Consider the following 14,411-nt stretch of genomic DNA (forward strand, 5'->3'; position numbering starts at 1 on the left):
AGGACCTCTCCACAGACATTTCAGCAAAAGTTGAAAGCTTTTTGTGTTGTTCCTCTGAAAGAGTCACAACTTCTTCATCGCCCAAAAACAGTGAGATTAGGATTTTGATTTGAGCTTCTAATAATGAAAAACCATAGCTTTCTTGAGTTTTAATAACAATTTCAAGCTTGAAATTTGAGCTTTCGAGCTTAGATTTTTCAGTCTTAAATCGTAAAATAAAAATCCCAACCTGTTTCAGATTTGTAATGGAAAAAACAAAAGAAACCCATAGAGAACCCTTCACTGCTCTCTCTCTCTCTCTCTCTCTCTCTCTCTCTCTCTCTCTCTCTCTCTCTCTCTCTTCTCTCTCTTTCTCTGTGAAACCCCTTTCCTCTTATATATGTGATACCCAACTAGCAAGCAACTCCTACAGCCTGTTGCTCCCCCATTTCTGTGAAAATCTCTTACCCCTTATATACACACACACAATTCCCAAACCCACCTCCATATCCCTCACTAATACTAATAGTTGTAATATAGGAAGAAAGTGGCGAGCACTCTCTCTCTCTCTCTCTCTCTCTCTCTCTCTCTCTCTCTCTCTCTCTCTCTACATTTATGGATGTTTATGGTTGATGGTTTACAGTGAGCGATGGGTTGGGGTGGGAGGAAGGATTTGGTGGCGAGTTTGGTACAAGGGAGGAGAAGCAATCGAGTTGTCTTTCTCTTTTCCTTTTTCTGCCCAGATTTTGGTATAAGGGAGAAGAAGTAAGGATTGGGTTGCGAGAATGGAGGATTGCGGATGAAGGGGAGGGTTATGGATGAATTTTCAAATTTACCCTCACTTTTGATAGAAAATTTAACAGAGTTTGATGGAAGGACTAATGATGCAACACAACACCTACTTGAGTGACCTCTGCAACTAATAATAGAATTGAGTGACCAAATTATAACTACGGGTATAGTTGGGGGACCATTGTTGCGAATAACCCTAATTTTTTTAACAAGGTGATAAGAAAGCTGTAAAAAAAAATTTTGGATTAATTGAAAGAAACATGGAAGCCAAATAAGGGAAAAAAAATTATATTTAATAAGGGTAAACTTGGAAAACAAAATCTATGCATTCATGACATTGTTTTAAGTGTAAGAAATGTGACACGTGTCATGTGAAAAAGGGAGAATATTCAAAAGAGAAGGTTGGAGAGAAGATTTGAAACTCCAAATTTACCCTTTAAATTAAAAAAATTAAAAGAAATAGAAGAGAAAATGTTCCAGCAACAATCGCTCACCCTCAATCTCACTATCGTGCCGTCGCTCTGCCTCCCATGGCTGCCGCCCCCATCCTCTTATTTCATTCCTCTATTTCTGTATTTTGGCAATCAAATCACATCCCATCATTGCCCTTCTCCCCAATTGTGCCAAGAAAGCTCCTTTCTTCAACAAACAATACCGTGAAGAAGACCCAAATCCCATTTCAATTTGTTAATCAGGTGCATAGCAATTTGCCCAGTCCTGCAAGCATCAAACCCATAGTAGCAAGTCTTTCAATCACGTTGTATGTGTTAGACATGAAGATATTATTACGAATTTGGTCACTCCGCGGGCCCTTCGTCTCTCTCCCTGAAACAGCAACTTCTCTTTAACCCATGGAAGCACCTGCAAGATCTCTAATCATTGCAAATGGGTCCATATTCAAACAAAATACTAATTTATTAATTATCAAATTGAAATACTAATTTACTAATTTACCGAGACATTTGAATGAACATCAAGTAATGGAAAGACAGAGAGGGAGGGCCGTCGGATGATGGTGTCAGTGCGATGGTAGGGGTTGTTTTCATTTTCTCTGTTTTTCTAACAATTTTTTTAATTTTGTTGTGAAGGGTAAAATTGGAGTTGCAAATCCAACTGGAACAATAGTTTAATTTCTTATAAAAAATAATACACATGGCAAATTTTGAATGGAAGTACTACAACCTAACGTGGTGATATTGTACTATTCTATAATTTCTCCATTAATTGGTATTATACATTAATAGCATAATGCATTAATTGCTGGTTTTTTTATTGGCATGTGAATCCCATGATTAGCCTATTGTGATTCAATAGGTTCATCACATGGCACCCTCTATTGCAATTGCATCTATTGAATTTGCAATGAACTAAATCACACCATTGCAAGTGAAATTTTACTCTTTTAGTTCAATTTTATGCAATAAATTTGCAATCATCCTAATCACTGCATATACTCTTACCACCTCTCTTTTTATTGTAATTCTGGGGTTTTGATGCACCCACTTGGATTGGTGATCTCTCGTTTCTTAGATTATTGAGTGTAACCGAAGCCAAGGGAGCTTCCACATTGAATTATTTTTTTGGACGAAAGCTTCCACATTGATACTTAAAAGAAAACCCATAAAGAAGCTTTGGTTATAGTACATGTTTTTCCCATTTGATCAAGGTCTTGTTTATCATTTCGAGATAGGTTATCATTTCGAGATAGGACATAAAAAGAGTTGCCACTTCTCTCACCAAATAAAATATGGATTTTTATAACCTGTAGAAAGTCACTTCATTAATTTAATTCCGCCACCGTTGCCTGAAAGCCCTGCAGTAGTTCGCTGTTAAAACTTGACTCCTACAGATGGAATGGAGGACACAATCTTCATAATCAAAAGGTTTAGGAAAAGCATAAAACAAAGTACCAAGCTCATTATAGACTTGTAAAGCCACAATCTTCAAAACTGAAACACTCTGGATAACAGAAAAAGAATGTTCATACTCGAAAGAAACCAAAATTCAGTAAAACTTTCATCACCATTCCTAGGTTCAACTAGTTTAGCTAATTAAAGTGCGAAGCTTTCAGATGAAAGGAAACCGCAAGGCAACAAAATTACACAAAGATGTTGGGCCTGGTTGCCTTGTATGTTGTCTTGAGCTTCCTGGTTGGGGGCCTAACCTTCTTGAACACCAATGGGAATTTGATCTTGGAGTTATGGAACTGCTTGGTGCTCTCCCTCTTGCAAAGTTTTGCAGGGATGGTAGCTGTCTTAATGATTTGGATGCATGGAGACCTCACCCTGTGACGAGATGCCATCTCAGTGTACATGTCTTCTACAGCACCGTTGAGAGTAGTGTCCCGGTATTCCTTGTACATGTTGTGATAACCGGTTCGGCTCTGATATCGCAGCCAAATTCCGTAGTTCTTGATCGTTGTTGGACTTTTCTCAAATATCTGCAATAAGAAAATATCATATTCTTCTTCTCAACCCAAATACTGTGAATACTATAGTCAGTAAAAAACACTAGCAAACAACTCTTTCCGGTAAGACTGGAAAGAGAAAAAGAAAAAAGTTCTTGGCAGTGACGATGTGTTCACCTGATACTGTATACACTACAATAGAAAATTCACATCATCTAATCTATACATAAAAATCTAAAATCATACATGAAAGAGAACCTTAAATCTAAAATGCTGATTCCACCTATAAGTGCCAATCTTTCAGGAACAGAAAACCTCAAGCATTTATCATAAGAATATAAGTAAACATTATTACAAAGTGGGTAAACATTCAATTTAGCTCTTGGTTAAGCATGAACAATCAAACTAGACCTTATTTTAATTTGAATCAGGGACAGCTTAAGAAGCCAATCCACAATTGGTAAAAGAACACATTAGCAGCTCATGTTGGCTCATAGTGGAAGAGAGACGTTAACAGACGCGCAAGATGCCTACCTCATTAATGGCCAAAACTTGTCCATTGCTTTTCTTCACTTTCTTCAACTTCCTCAAAAAGTACCTAATTTAAAATAATAATAAAAAGAAGTTCAAATGAATGGAGTAAAACATCTGAACGAGATCCCAAAACATAACAAATGAATGGACAAAAACATCTGAACGAGAACCCGAAAACATAACAACAGAAATTGAAGAACTCGCGACCAATGAAAACCATGAAAGGTCCATAAAAATCATGCAATTAATTTCTTTCTTTCATGGAACCTAAACTCTATACTTGTTTAACTTTTATTGGCACCATCCGGAAATCAAAGAAGATTCTAAACATATGAATTTGTTACATTGGTACGCACAGTCAAGTGTGGGCTTATTTTATCTGAGGTCCTAACTCCTAAATGACCAAGAATCTAAGATTAAAAATTCATTCTTTTCATATCCCCTACATTTTTCAGGAACCAAATAAAAGAAATATAGCAAATAGTACATGGAAAAGTGCTCACCAGAACTTGGATTTGGCACGGACCTCATTGGTGGCCCAGAGCTTCATACGGTAGATCTTGGGATGCTCATCTTTTTCAGATGGGAGGGCTCTTCCCACCACCTGGTACTGATGAAACTGTTTACACAAAGCAAAACCCATCATTCTATGCTCCCTAAATCCATGTTTGCAGAAAACATAAAGCTAAACACTAATTGAAAACAAAGTAAAATCACAAAATATGTACAGAGAAACGAAATGAAAGCATACAAAAGTTTCCCATGGAAACAAAAACTAACAACCGATAATGGGTTGTGGTAGCTAGATCAAGAGAATATCATGGAGACTCACCCTGAAGGTAACCATTTGGGATGTGGGAGAGAGGCCGCTGCTGACTGCTGGCTGCTCTGTCTCCAAAAACAGGTTCTCTTCCAATGCTCTAACAAGTGAAGGTTAAAAACCCTACTTCTTCTACTTTCTGTATGGGCCCTCAAGAGTCCAACTAAAGCCCAACATTTTATGGGCCAAAATAATACAGCCCAAAAACAAATTTGGATCTTTTAATTTTTAGATTTCTTTTTTTTTTTTTTTTTTTTTAAAGTTTTAAAGAAGTCCAAAATAAAAACGAAATAAGGGCGATAGATCACAAATTCTGGAAGGTGCTGATTTTGTTGAACTTCTATGTCATTCAAGCAGCCCAATAAAACTCAAACTGCAACAGAGCATAGTGTTTGGCCCATGAATAACTTTTTAAGGCTTTAAGCCGGTGGGCACGGTCCAATTTGATTCGGTTTAGAACTAAACAGCATGGTCCAATGTTACAAAGAGGCTACCTTGAGAGGTTACAAGGAGAGGGTCCTTAATAGCTATTGGACCCCCACATTGTAACCCATCAACATAGCCCCTTATATAAACATCTTAATTTGAATTTGTTTGGTTTGGGCTTCAAATGTGTAATGCCAACGGAGTCTAGTCCAGTGAAATAGGGCATTGACTTGCAGACTTCGAACTCTCATGGCATATTGGTAATGTGTGTGAGAGAAATCTCATTCCTTTGTAGTTTAAACTATTATTTAAAATAAAAAAACCATTTCATTTTGTGACAAGTTTCCCTTCATAAGTTATCTTCCTAGTTCCCTTTCTTGACTTCTCGTCGGATTGGAAAAAAAGGTTCCTGCAAGAAACCCAACTTGACCACGTGGGTCGTGACAATAAGCACACAAGCAGGTCTAACTTGTGATTTTGTGCACACAAAAACCTTGACTGCAGGTCAACACATTGAAATAGTTAGAAGAAATTAGAATGGTGAGGATAACAAATTGCATTTCCATTCCGGTAGTCTTCCACTGAACCACGGTTCTCTCGGACGCAGATGGGTATTTGTCAAGCTTGGCAAATTGCAATTAATAGTGAGAAAATTCAAGTCCTACCTATTCTGAGAGAGAGACGTGCGCACCTCATATCATGTAATCAACTTTAATCAGATTCATTAGAAAGACTTGAGATTGAGAGACATCTAAATCAGCTCATTTACTGGAGTTTATTGCTAGACATTGAAGTTTGTTCATCCATATTTATCACCCCTTGAAGCAGAAACATTTTCCCTAATATACTAGACTTGTCGAACTCTATGACTGGTTAAGTTTGAGATAATATCGGTGAAACATACGGTTGCAAGTTGTGCATTAAATGGGTTGGATGAATGAACGAGAATAATTGAATTGGAAACAGATGAGTCTTGGTTTCAGATATTCTGCAATAAGCCACCTTGCAAGGCAATATGTTGGAAATTTCTTTCAACAAAGCTGGCTCTTATGGTGAGAGCTAGCTATGGCCCCTCTAGATGTGGAATCTGGTCATTTCTTCCATCATGTAGAAGAAATTTCAAAGCATTAAAACTATGGTTGTCTCAAGATTTTATGTGGTTCATTTACGTCAGAAATACTATTCATGTCCACAACAAAACATATCCACTTTTAAGTACTTGTCCCAAACTCCAAATTAACCATATACATATATACATGCATTGTGTATAAATGTTTACATTACACAGACACGAGATTACTCAAACCTATCCAAATTAACTATAAACTTATATATGCAGCTTGTGAAGCAGAGTTGAGATATGAGATAGCTTACAAAGCATCAGAATGACTATAATATTACTAGAACAAAAGTAAAGGCTAATGGCCAATAGGGTCTAGCCGAATGGAAAAGGGCATTGACTTGCAGACCAGATATCTCATAGTCGAACGCTTATGGCATCTTAGTTGTGTGTGTGTGTGAGAAACCACCTTCATTTGTGCTATAAAAAAATATATAACGTAAAGGCTGATGATTTTAACACATTTGTTTTGTTACACCCAGAGCAAGCATATTCTTAGGAGGCTAATCTAGGCCCACCTTTGAATGGAGTAACCTTATCATCAACTGTATATATAGAGATTGAAATAAAAAGTAATTGTGGCAGCCCAAAGGGTTGACTTGTTCTTTGTTTGTATACACACACTATATGTTTAAGTTTCTTGCACCTAAAAATTGACCAGTCTTTTTGTTTTATAATCTACATTCAATATCAGGAACCAACGACCTGCATACAAAATAAATATTTATAGTCCAAGGAGTGATAAGGAATTAGGATAAACAAAAACAAATGGAGAAAAAAGGGCAACAAAGATTTAGAAATTCATGTGCAAACTCACACACAGAAGCCTTCCAAAATGAAATAATCTGTGAGCAATAAACAAAGGTCTCAAGACTCTCAAACCAGCCGTTTGAGTAAACTTTCTGGTCTTAAACAATGAAATTAGATTAGGTCATAGAATATCAGCCTCCCTCCAAATCCCCTATTTGCATAAAGACACTCATAAAGTGATCATGAATGAATGATTCACTCAATTAAACTTAGAGATCAGAAGTCAACAAGAACACCAGGAAATATAAAATTTGAAAAAATGCATTGATAAGATTGCTTGTTTGATCAGTACAGATTATGACCCTGTCTAGCTATCAATATGTAATCACTTGAACTTCAGAAAAATATAAAATGAAAAAACAATGAATCTAATTTCTGTGCGTTACCTCAGATCCTTGTCGGGAGGAAAAACTAAAAAAAAAAAAGAGAGAAAAAAAATTGTTTACAGTTTTTCACCTCCTCCTGATCTTCCAACAAAATATTGTTAAACATCAGCACATTTCATTGGTACATATCCTAGCCTAGACTTCTTTGTGTCATAGAGGATGTGAAAATTCTGCTGCTGATAGTTACCAATGATTGAAAGACCAAATTTTGGAGTTCCCAGCACTGCCAAGCAAACAACCTCTTGCGGATCGATCTGGATGAAGTAATTCTCAACTGGGAAATCCCAAACTGCTCCATCAGCAAACAGAATTGCAAATTCTGGAAGCTCTATCTTCTCAACACCAGACACATTGTAACAAGGATCTAAAAATGGGAAGTCTTTTACAACTGGATATCCTTTAACCTTCTTCGAAAATGCCTCCTTGATAATCTGGTATGCAGGATCTGCAAAATAACTCAGTGTGGTGCCAGAATCAATGATTGTGCCTCCAGCACCTTCTGGTGTCAAATTCCATGTCTCCTCTGGTATGTCAACCACTTCCCCTCCAACCATGATGGATTTTATCTGGACATAGTAAAATGTATCAGCAGGGTTTTCTTTGCCACCAACCAATGAGGTGTACCTCAACTTTGGGTGGCTCAAGAGCTCCTTGTCCTCCCCAAAAATCAACTTGCTGCTAACATTGGTGTCACTATTTCTATCTACAAGACAGTAAGAGAATGAATGGCCATAAAGTGATTGAAGCTGAGAGGCAAAGGAGAGAGGCCCTCTCCCAAGTCCTAACAATCCTGCAGCCCCATGAAACAGGCCTCTATTCCAATGGCCACATCCAAACATCACATTCTCCACTCTCTTAAAGTCTGCCTTCCCAGTATGTGATGTGAGATTAACAGTAAAGGTTTCAAGGGAAAAATCCCCAGTGGTATTGGAACTGTCCCCATACCAGTAGAAATAGGGACATGTTTGGTTCTCAGCCTTGCAAGGCTGAGGAGGATCCGGGGACGAAACCAATCGACACCGCGGATCCTGGCAGCTTATGTCTCGAAAAGAGGTGGAATCTTTAGGATCATAATGTGGTCCATCTTGCTCAAAACAAGCATAGCAAGGTGCACATTGAACCCAATTAAGATCACTACCAGTATCAAGTATCAAAGAGAAGTGTTTGGGAGGTGTACCAATAAAAACATCCATGAAGTACTCTCCAGAACCCAGGCTGACCCCGGACTTCAAAGTCGCCTGAAGCTGACCGGAAAGCTCGCTTGTATAAGACTCCGGCGACGCTGCCGGAGCAACAACTGGCTTGAATTCGAGGATCTTCTTGTCTTTCTGTAGCCTTGACATGGTATTTTGATTCTTTTTCTCAACAATCCTTGTGTGGAGGGTCTGAATTCTGACCAAGTCTCTGACTGTGGACTCAATCACAGAACTCTTACGCTCGGATTCTCTGTTCTGTGACCTGTGCCTCAGGTGGAGCTTCACAGATTGTTTATGGGGTTTCATTTTTGTCATAGAATCATCATCTACTTCATCCTCGTCGTCGTCAGATTCTTCATTATCGGACACTGCTTTTTCCATGGTTGAATCTGATTGCTTGGTTTTCTTTGAGCTGCTGAGGCTACATCCAGTGTGGGATGAGGAGGAGACAGCATTGAAGTTCATATGCTCTGGCAATTCTATGCCCGCGAGAGTGGAGCCATTAGGAGTTTGATTGTTGTGGTTGTGAATTCCAGCAATCGCAACTAGAGTGCAGGAGAAGATTACAAGGAGAACCAGTATGAGAGAAGCCTTAGCAACCATTCTGATCGTCTCTTCTTGTTTGAAAATCCTACATGAAGAAAACTTTAGAAGAAGAAAAAACTGGAAACAAACCCAGAAAGCTTGAAACTTTACTGAAATTTCAAGGCTTTATGTGAAAAAATCAGAACTCAGAATTCTCAAGTGGTTGTGACAAGAAAACCCCAGAAACAGAACAATTATAAAGGACTTGAATTCCAACGAAACAAGGAAAACAAATTGGAAAATAAATGAAAACGAAGCAGAAGGGGGTTTATAAGCACAGGAGACAAAAACCCAGAAACGGAAACTTCAATTAAAGCTTTAAAAAACAGAGATAGCTTCTAGGATACGGAAAAAAATTGAAAGAAGACAGAGTTTGCAGGTGAAAATGTGTATATTGGGGAGATGGGAACATATTTATTGAAGAGAGAAGACTCAGTTAAAGCAAAGAAAGGAAGAGGCAAGTGGGTTGTGAGGAGAGTCTGTGTGTCTTTCTCAGCTTAGAATCAATGTCCAAGAGTTTGAATCTGTTTTTGGTTTTCAAAAGGGTTGGAGTTGAAAACGCGGTTTGGAAATAAAAGAAAGAATAGTGAGGCTGTGAATTGCGTTTTAATATAAAAATTATATTAATGTTGTGTGTGTGGTCTGTTCTGTAAGTGCTTACCTGGTCTTCATCTTGTTCTGCTTCTTCCTCTCTCTTTCCTGCTTCATTGGCTTACGGCACTGTGACTGCCATATATACCGTTATACTTTTACACTAGCGGCTACATGAACATCAGCCTGCCTCTCTCTCTCTCTCTCTCTCTCTCTCTCTCTCAAATACTTTTTAGTTTACTTGGTAAAACTACTCTTTGGTCTTGGTTTGGACTATGGTTTACTTTTCATATAGTTTAGGAAATAACTGGTTTACAATATTGTTTTATATTACCAAATCATTATTTTAGTAAAAGCCATATAAATTATGGAAAGTTTTAAAAAGTAAATACTGAATACGAAGTATTTTATTTGTTAACTTTAAAGAAATAATGGCCTTTTTTTTTTGTTTTGCGAGAAAAATAATGGCATGTTTACTTGCAAGGAATGTGGGAATTCATGAATCGGGAAACTTAAGAATAAGGGAAAGTAAACTCATGGGAAGTAAGGAATCTAAAATCATTTCAATACCCATGTGTTAGTAAGAGACACAAGAGAAGAAGGAATTGGAATAATTTTGTATACCTATCACATTAATATATCTATCTATATATATAAAGCAAAAGGCAGAGAATGGTGAAACATTCAAAATACCAGAAAATGCCCTTGATTAATGCAAACATTAAGAATTGAAATTATTAATTAAATGAGGATAATATGGTAAATTCATACTTTTTCATATTAAAAAAAATTAAAATTAAAAGAAAATTCAGATAATAGATCCTATTTTTATGGAACACAACCACTCATTATCTTTTTTACTTCTAAAATAAATTTAAATTTTTTTTAAAAAAGCCTCTCGCAAGCGCAGAAGCGCGTGCGGAGAGGCTAGTATATATATATTAATTATCAAACATTAACTTAGGCTAATTTTATACAAGCAATATTTAGGAACGAGGAATGCAACACAATACATCGAGTAAAGGTTTTCCGGATGATTTTCGTGAGAGAAGTAGAGAAATATGTTTAAGATTTAATGTCTGTAAGAGAAGTAGAGAAAAGTATCGATTCTCATTCATTTCAAGATGGAAAATGCTAGGCTTACCATATTCATACCACCTCTCTAATAGAGGTGGGCCCCATTGTATTGGTGGGCTCCACCTCTATTCTATTAGAGATGTATGAATGTGGTATGAAAAATGTGGTAAGCCTAGCATTACCCTATTTTTGTTATTATAGTTTCTTATTTCATAAGGAACAAAAGACAAAGAGAATCATTTTATTATGCGTGAAGTTCATGAAAGTCAAGGCACACTTTAGATGGCGGAAAACTTTTCCTATTGTTATTTTAAATTCACTCGTAATTGTCAGATGGATAGTGAAGTCAAAACTTGTTTTCTTTTTCTTCTCCATGGCTTACCCTAAAATATTGTTCAGAAGGCACGTATACGCAGCAGGCATCACCATTTCGATTAGATATGGTCATTCAATCATGCAATGCTCAAGACCCTTTTTCAAGCAGCCTAATTAATTAATTAATACTATTATTCTAACTAAGCTTGCTTAACTTTGATCTGACTCACTAAAGGTATATGAATATTTAAATTTTTTTTTTTCTTTTGTCATTTGGATTTTGTACCAGTGACCATAGCAAAGACATGGTAAAAGCCGTTGAATAATGTAATATCCCATATCGGATACTTGACTAAATATATTACAACATATAGGTGGTTAAATTGAAGACAATATCGTTGTTAGTGGAGTGAACTTTTTCTCCGTTTGACTGTTTTATTTAGTTTATTTTGTCAAATTTGAACATTTTCTTGATTGAACTTGTATATTTTTCTTTTTAATTTGGTCATATGCTGACGAGTTGCCTTGGGTCTTTTAGAAATGAATCAATTAGATTATGACGTAGGTATCTAAACAAATATATTAGACAGGAAATGAAAGCCTTGACTTACTACCTAACCAGCTCTTAGCCAAATAGTTCATGTCAAAGAGTAAAAGCAGGAATCTAGGATAACACCATATACGTGGTTGGAGGCTTGTGGTTTATGTTATGGTCTTTCCAATTTGCACAAGGCAAATTAATTTAACGACAACTTAATCTGAAAGTGATTTGAGATTAATTGATTGTAGTATGTGACGGTGTTTCGATACCGTTGAATATTCTTTTCTCATGAAAGTTGCTTCAAATTATTCCAACTACTATTGCTCGGAGAGAAAATACATATGTATAGAGTGTGACATTTATATGGAGATTATTTTTTTAAATACAAAGGAGGAAAAGAGATAAGGTATGTATTCGAAAAATATTTGTCAAAAATGGATGCATATAATGTCTTTTCCAGATATGATTCCCATTTTTTAATAGTTCTCGTTTCTTTTGTTTACAAAAAAGAAATAAAAATATTGACATAACTTTGAAGCTTGGTTAATGATAAAAGAGAATTAAGCAAGTAGCTAAGCTAGCTTAATTTCCTCACCATGTCTACCAATAAATAAGAGAGAATGTCTGCCATTAATTTCTACATGGAATGTTCAACAAGACACCCCCCCACCATGACCGCCTTGAAATGTGAACACAGAAACACAAAACAGAGAGAAACGAAGGTAGCTGGTAGAATTTGGAGCAGACATACATGCCGTATTGCCGCCATATATATTAAATATATTTTGATATTATCAACAATGGAATTATAAAAATAAAAAAAAGCATTTGGAACCATTGGATTTTGAAGTATTATTGTTGACTCCAAAAAATAACATTATTAAATTCAGGGGCTTCCAAAGTGGAAAAATTGGTGTGCAATATCGTGTTCTTGTATAATTTGTCTGTGCTCCCATGTGGTGCTGACTTTGAAATATGAAATTTATATGTAAAACATAACTAGAGCACATTTTAATTCCTTTATCTAGCAAAACATATTACCTTTTCGTTACAATATTAATTATATTCTCTCTTTATTGTTGGTCTTGACTCTTGATTGATCATTCAGTCTGCTTGGTGTTGGTAGGCAAGAAAAGCACGCCCGAGTCAAGTATTCTTCCGTTCATTATTTTGGTGCTAATCGATTTCATCTCATTTTGATCAAACATATGAATAAGAGTGTAAGTATAACTGTTTCGTAACGTTTACTACATCGATTTTGTGCGAATGTAAATGCGGATTTTTAAAACACCTAGAATGGAGACCAGAAAGATGAAATTTAAGTAAATATTGAATTCACATATATATTTTCAAGTAAGTAGTCATTAACCATGCACTAATGGCTTTCCACAAAGCGGGAGAGAGTCTTTATCAGAAAATTATGGCGTTATATTCTTCTTCTTGTCTCGTGGAAACTAGATTTTCTAAGTCCGCTATATATATGGAATTAGTTAGGTGAAGTGAAGGCAGGTCAAACTCAAGCTTGCAATATTAATGGAGGAATGTCATTGTTTCAACAATCAACAATCACTGCCATACTCGAATCAAAGCTCATCGTCTAAAATGTATTCAACACATGAAAAACGTTTACTGATTGGACAATATAGTTGTGCATATATACCGCAGAGCCATGCTCATGATGCCATGTTACTAATTAAATATATAGTCCCATTTTCCATGTGTTCATCTTCATGACAATACAACAATACAAAAGTACAAACTGCGCAATTATTGAAAATTGGCAACATCATGTCTAAATGTGAAGATGACCTTGAATGTCATCGGGATAACACTGTTTTGCTATATGCAATCAATTATATTAGTGAATCAGTTATTATATGTGACCGAACGTTGTTGAATGGAGATACCAAAACAACTAAGTGATATACAAATTTGTTTTTCGCAAAGGGTAATGCTAGGCTTACCACATTTTTCATACCACATTCATACCACCTCTCTGATAGAGGTGGAGCCCACCAATACAATGGGGCACACTTCTATTAGAGAGGTGGTATGAATGTAGTATGAAAAATATGGTAAGCCTAGCATTTTCCTTTCGCAAAATGTAAAATTTAGTTAAATCCCGCGACAACCTAACATATCAGTCTCCCTGAATTTTCATTCCCCTAGAAATAGTGGTCATGAGTGGAATGTGGAGAAGAGTTTTGGTTTGACACACAAAAGTAGGTGGTGTGCAGCAGTCCCAACACGCAATCACGATTTAGGTTTTCCTCAAGATCGTGAGAGTTTATCAACAAAAAATAACCAAAGTTGAGAAGGCAAGCCAGTAACAAGTGCTTGTTTCTTGGAGGAAGCATAAGATTCTTGAAGGTTGGGAAATTTAATGAGAATTTCCACTACAAAATCTGTCCTCTAGCATTTGGATGTGAATAAAAAATAAAAAAAAGCCACCAAATTCTTTTTATAATTCTATTATTCAATTCTCCGCATGTGAAACTCTACTCTATGCATGGACTTTCGAATTTGGTTTACTTGGACTTTTTTAATTGCTTTTTTACCTCCTCTTTTCCTCGGAGGTTTTTCTTAGACTCATTCTTATTTTGAACTATTTTATCTCTATCTGAAAATGTAAGTTACGTAATTGAGTAAGTCTTTTGATCCCTCAAGAATCCGTCCTCTTTAGGGTCCAAGTCGAAAACTTTGAAGAGACTTGCATGTCACTAATTAAACCCTATCTTCAACTATAGTCTTCTAACTTAATTCACATGTTTAGAATGCTACGTTTACCTGAAAGCATCCCGCAGTTTATATGATCAGCTATCTCCTTTTTTC

The 14,411-nt window shown here is 36.3% G+C and overlaps 2 protein-coding genes across 2 annotated transcripts; both read right to left on the reverse strand.

Annotated features, from left to right (window-relative positions):
* Nucleotides 1–2,668: 2,668 nt before the first annotated feature.
* On the reverse strand, nt 2,669–4,674 carry LOC110765941 (large ribosomal subunit protein eL20y). Its single transcript, XM_021969188.2, has 4 exons — nt 4,545–4,674; nt 4,216–4,331; nt 3,713–3,776; nt 2,669–3,211 (listed from the first exon to the last, which is right to left on the reverse strand). Exons 1-4 carry the CDS (start codon nt 4,557–4,559, stop codon nt 2,870–2,872), a joined length of 537 nt encoding a protein of 178 aa, XP_021824880.2. The 5' UTR covers nt 4,560–4,674; the 3' UTR covers nt 2,669–2,869.
* A 2,457-nt stretch (nt 4,675–7,131) lies between these two features.
* Nucleotides 7,132–9,217, reverse strand: LOC148295919 (aspartyl protease family protein 2-like). Its single transcript, XM_088250442.1, has one exon. It carries the CDS (start codon nt 9,071–9,073, stop codon nt 7,373–7,375), a length of 1,701 nt encoding a protein of 566 aa, XP_088106568.1. The 5' UTR covers nt 9,074–9,217; the 3' UTR covers nt 7,132–7,372.
* Nucleotides 9,218–14,411: the final 5,194 nt, after the last annotated feature.

Source organism: Prunus avium, chromosome 3, assembly GCF_965620075.1.
Source record: "Prunus avium chromosome 3, drPruAviu1.hap1.1, whole genome shotgun sequence".
Taxonomy (NCBI): Eukaryota; Viridiplantae; Streptophyta; class Magnoliopsida; order Rosales; family Rosaceae; genus Prunus; species Prunus avium.

Bases quoted from the DNA above. Each gene is read 5' to 3' on its own strand.
- LOC148295919 (XM_088250442.1), bottom strand. From the start codon at position 9,073: ATGGTTGCTAAGGCTTCTCTCATACTGGTTCTCCTTGTAATCTTCTCC.
- LOC110765941 (XM_021969188.2), bottom strand. The intron at 3,777-4,215 runs GTGAGCACTTTT...ATTTTAAATTAG, and splicing joins CGTGCCAAATCCAAGTTCTG to GTACTTTTTGAGGAAGTTGA. The intron at 3,212-3,712 runs GTAGGCATCTTG...TTCTTATTGCAG, and splicing joins AAGTTTTGGCCATTAATGAG to ATATTTGAGAAAAGTCCAAC.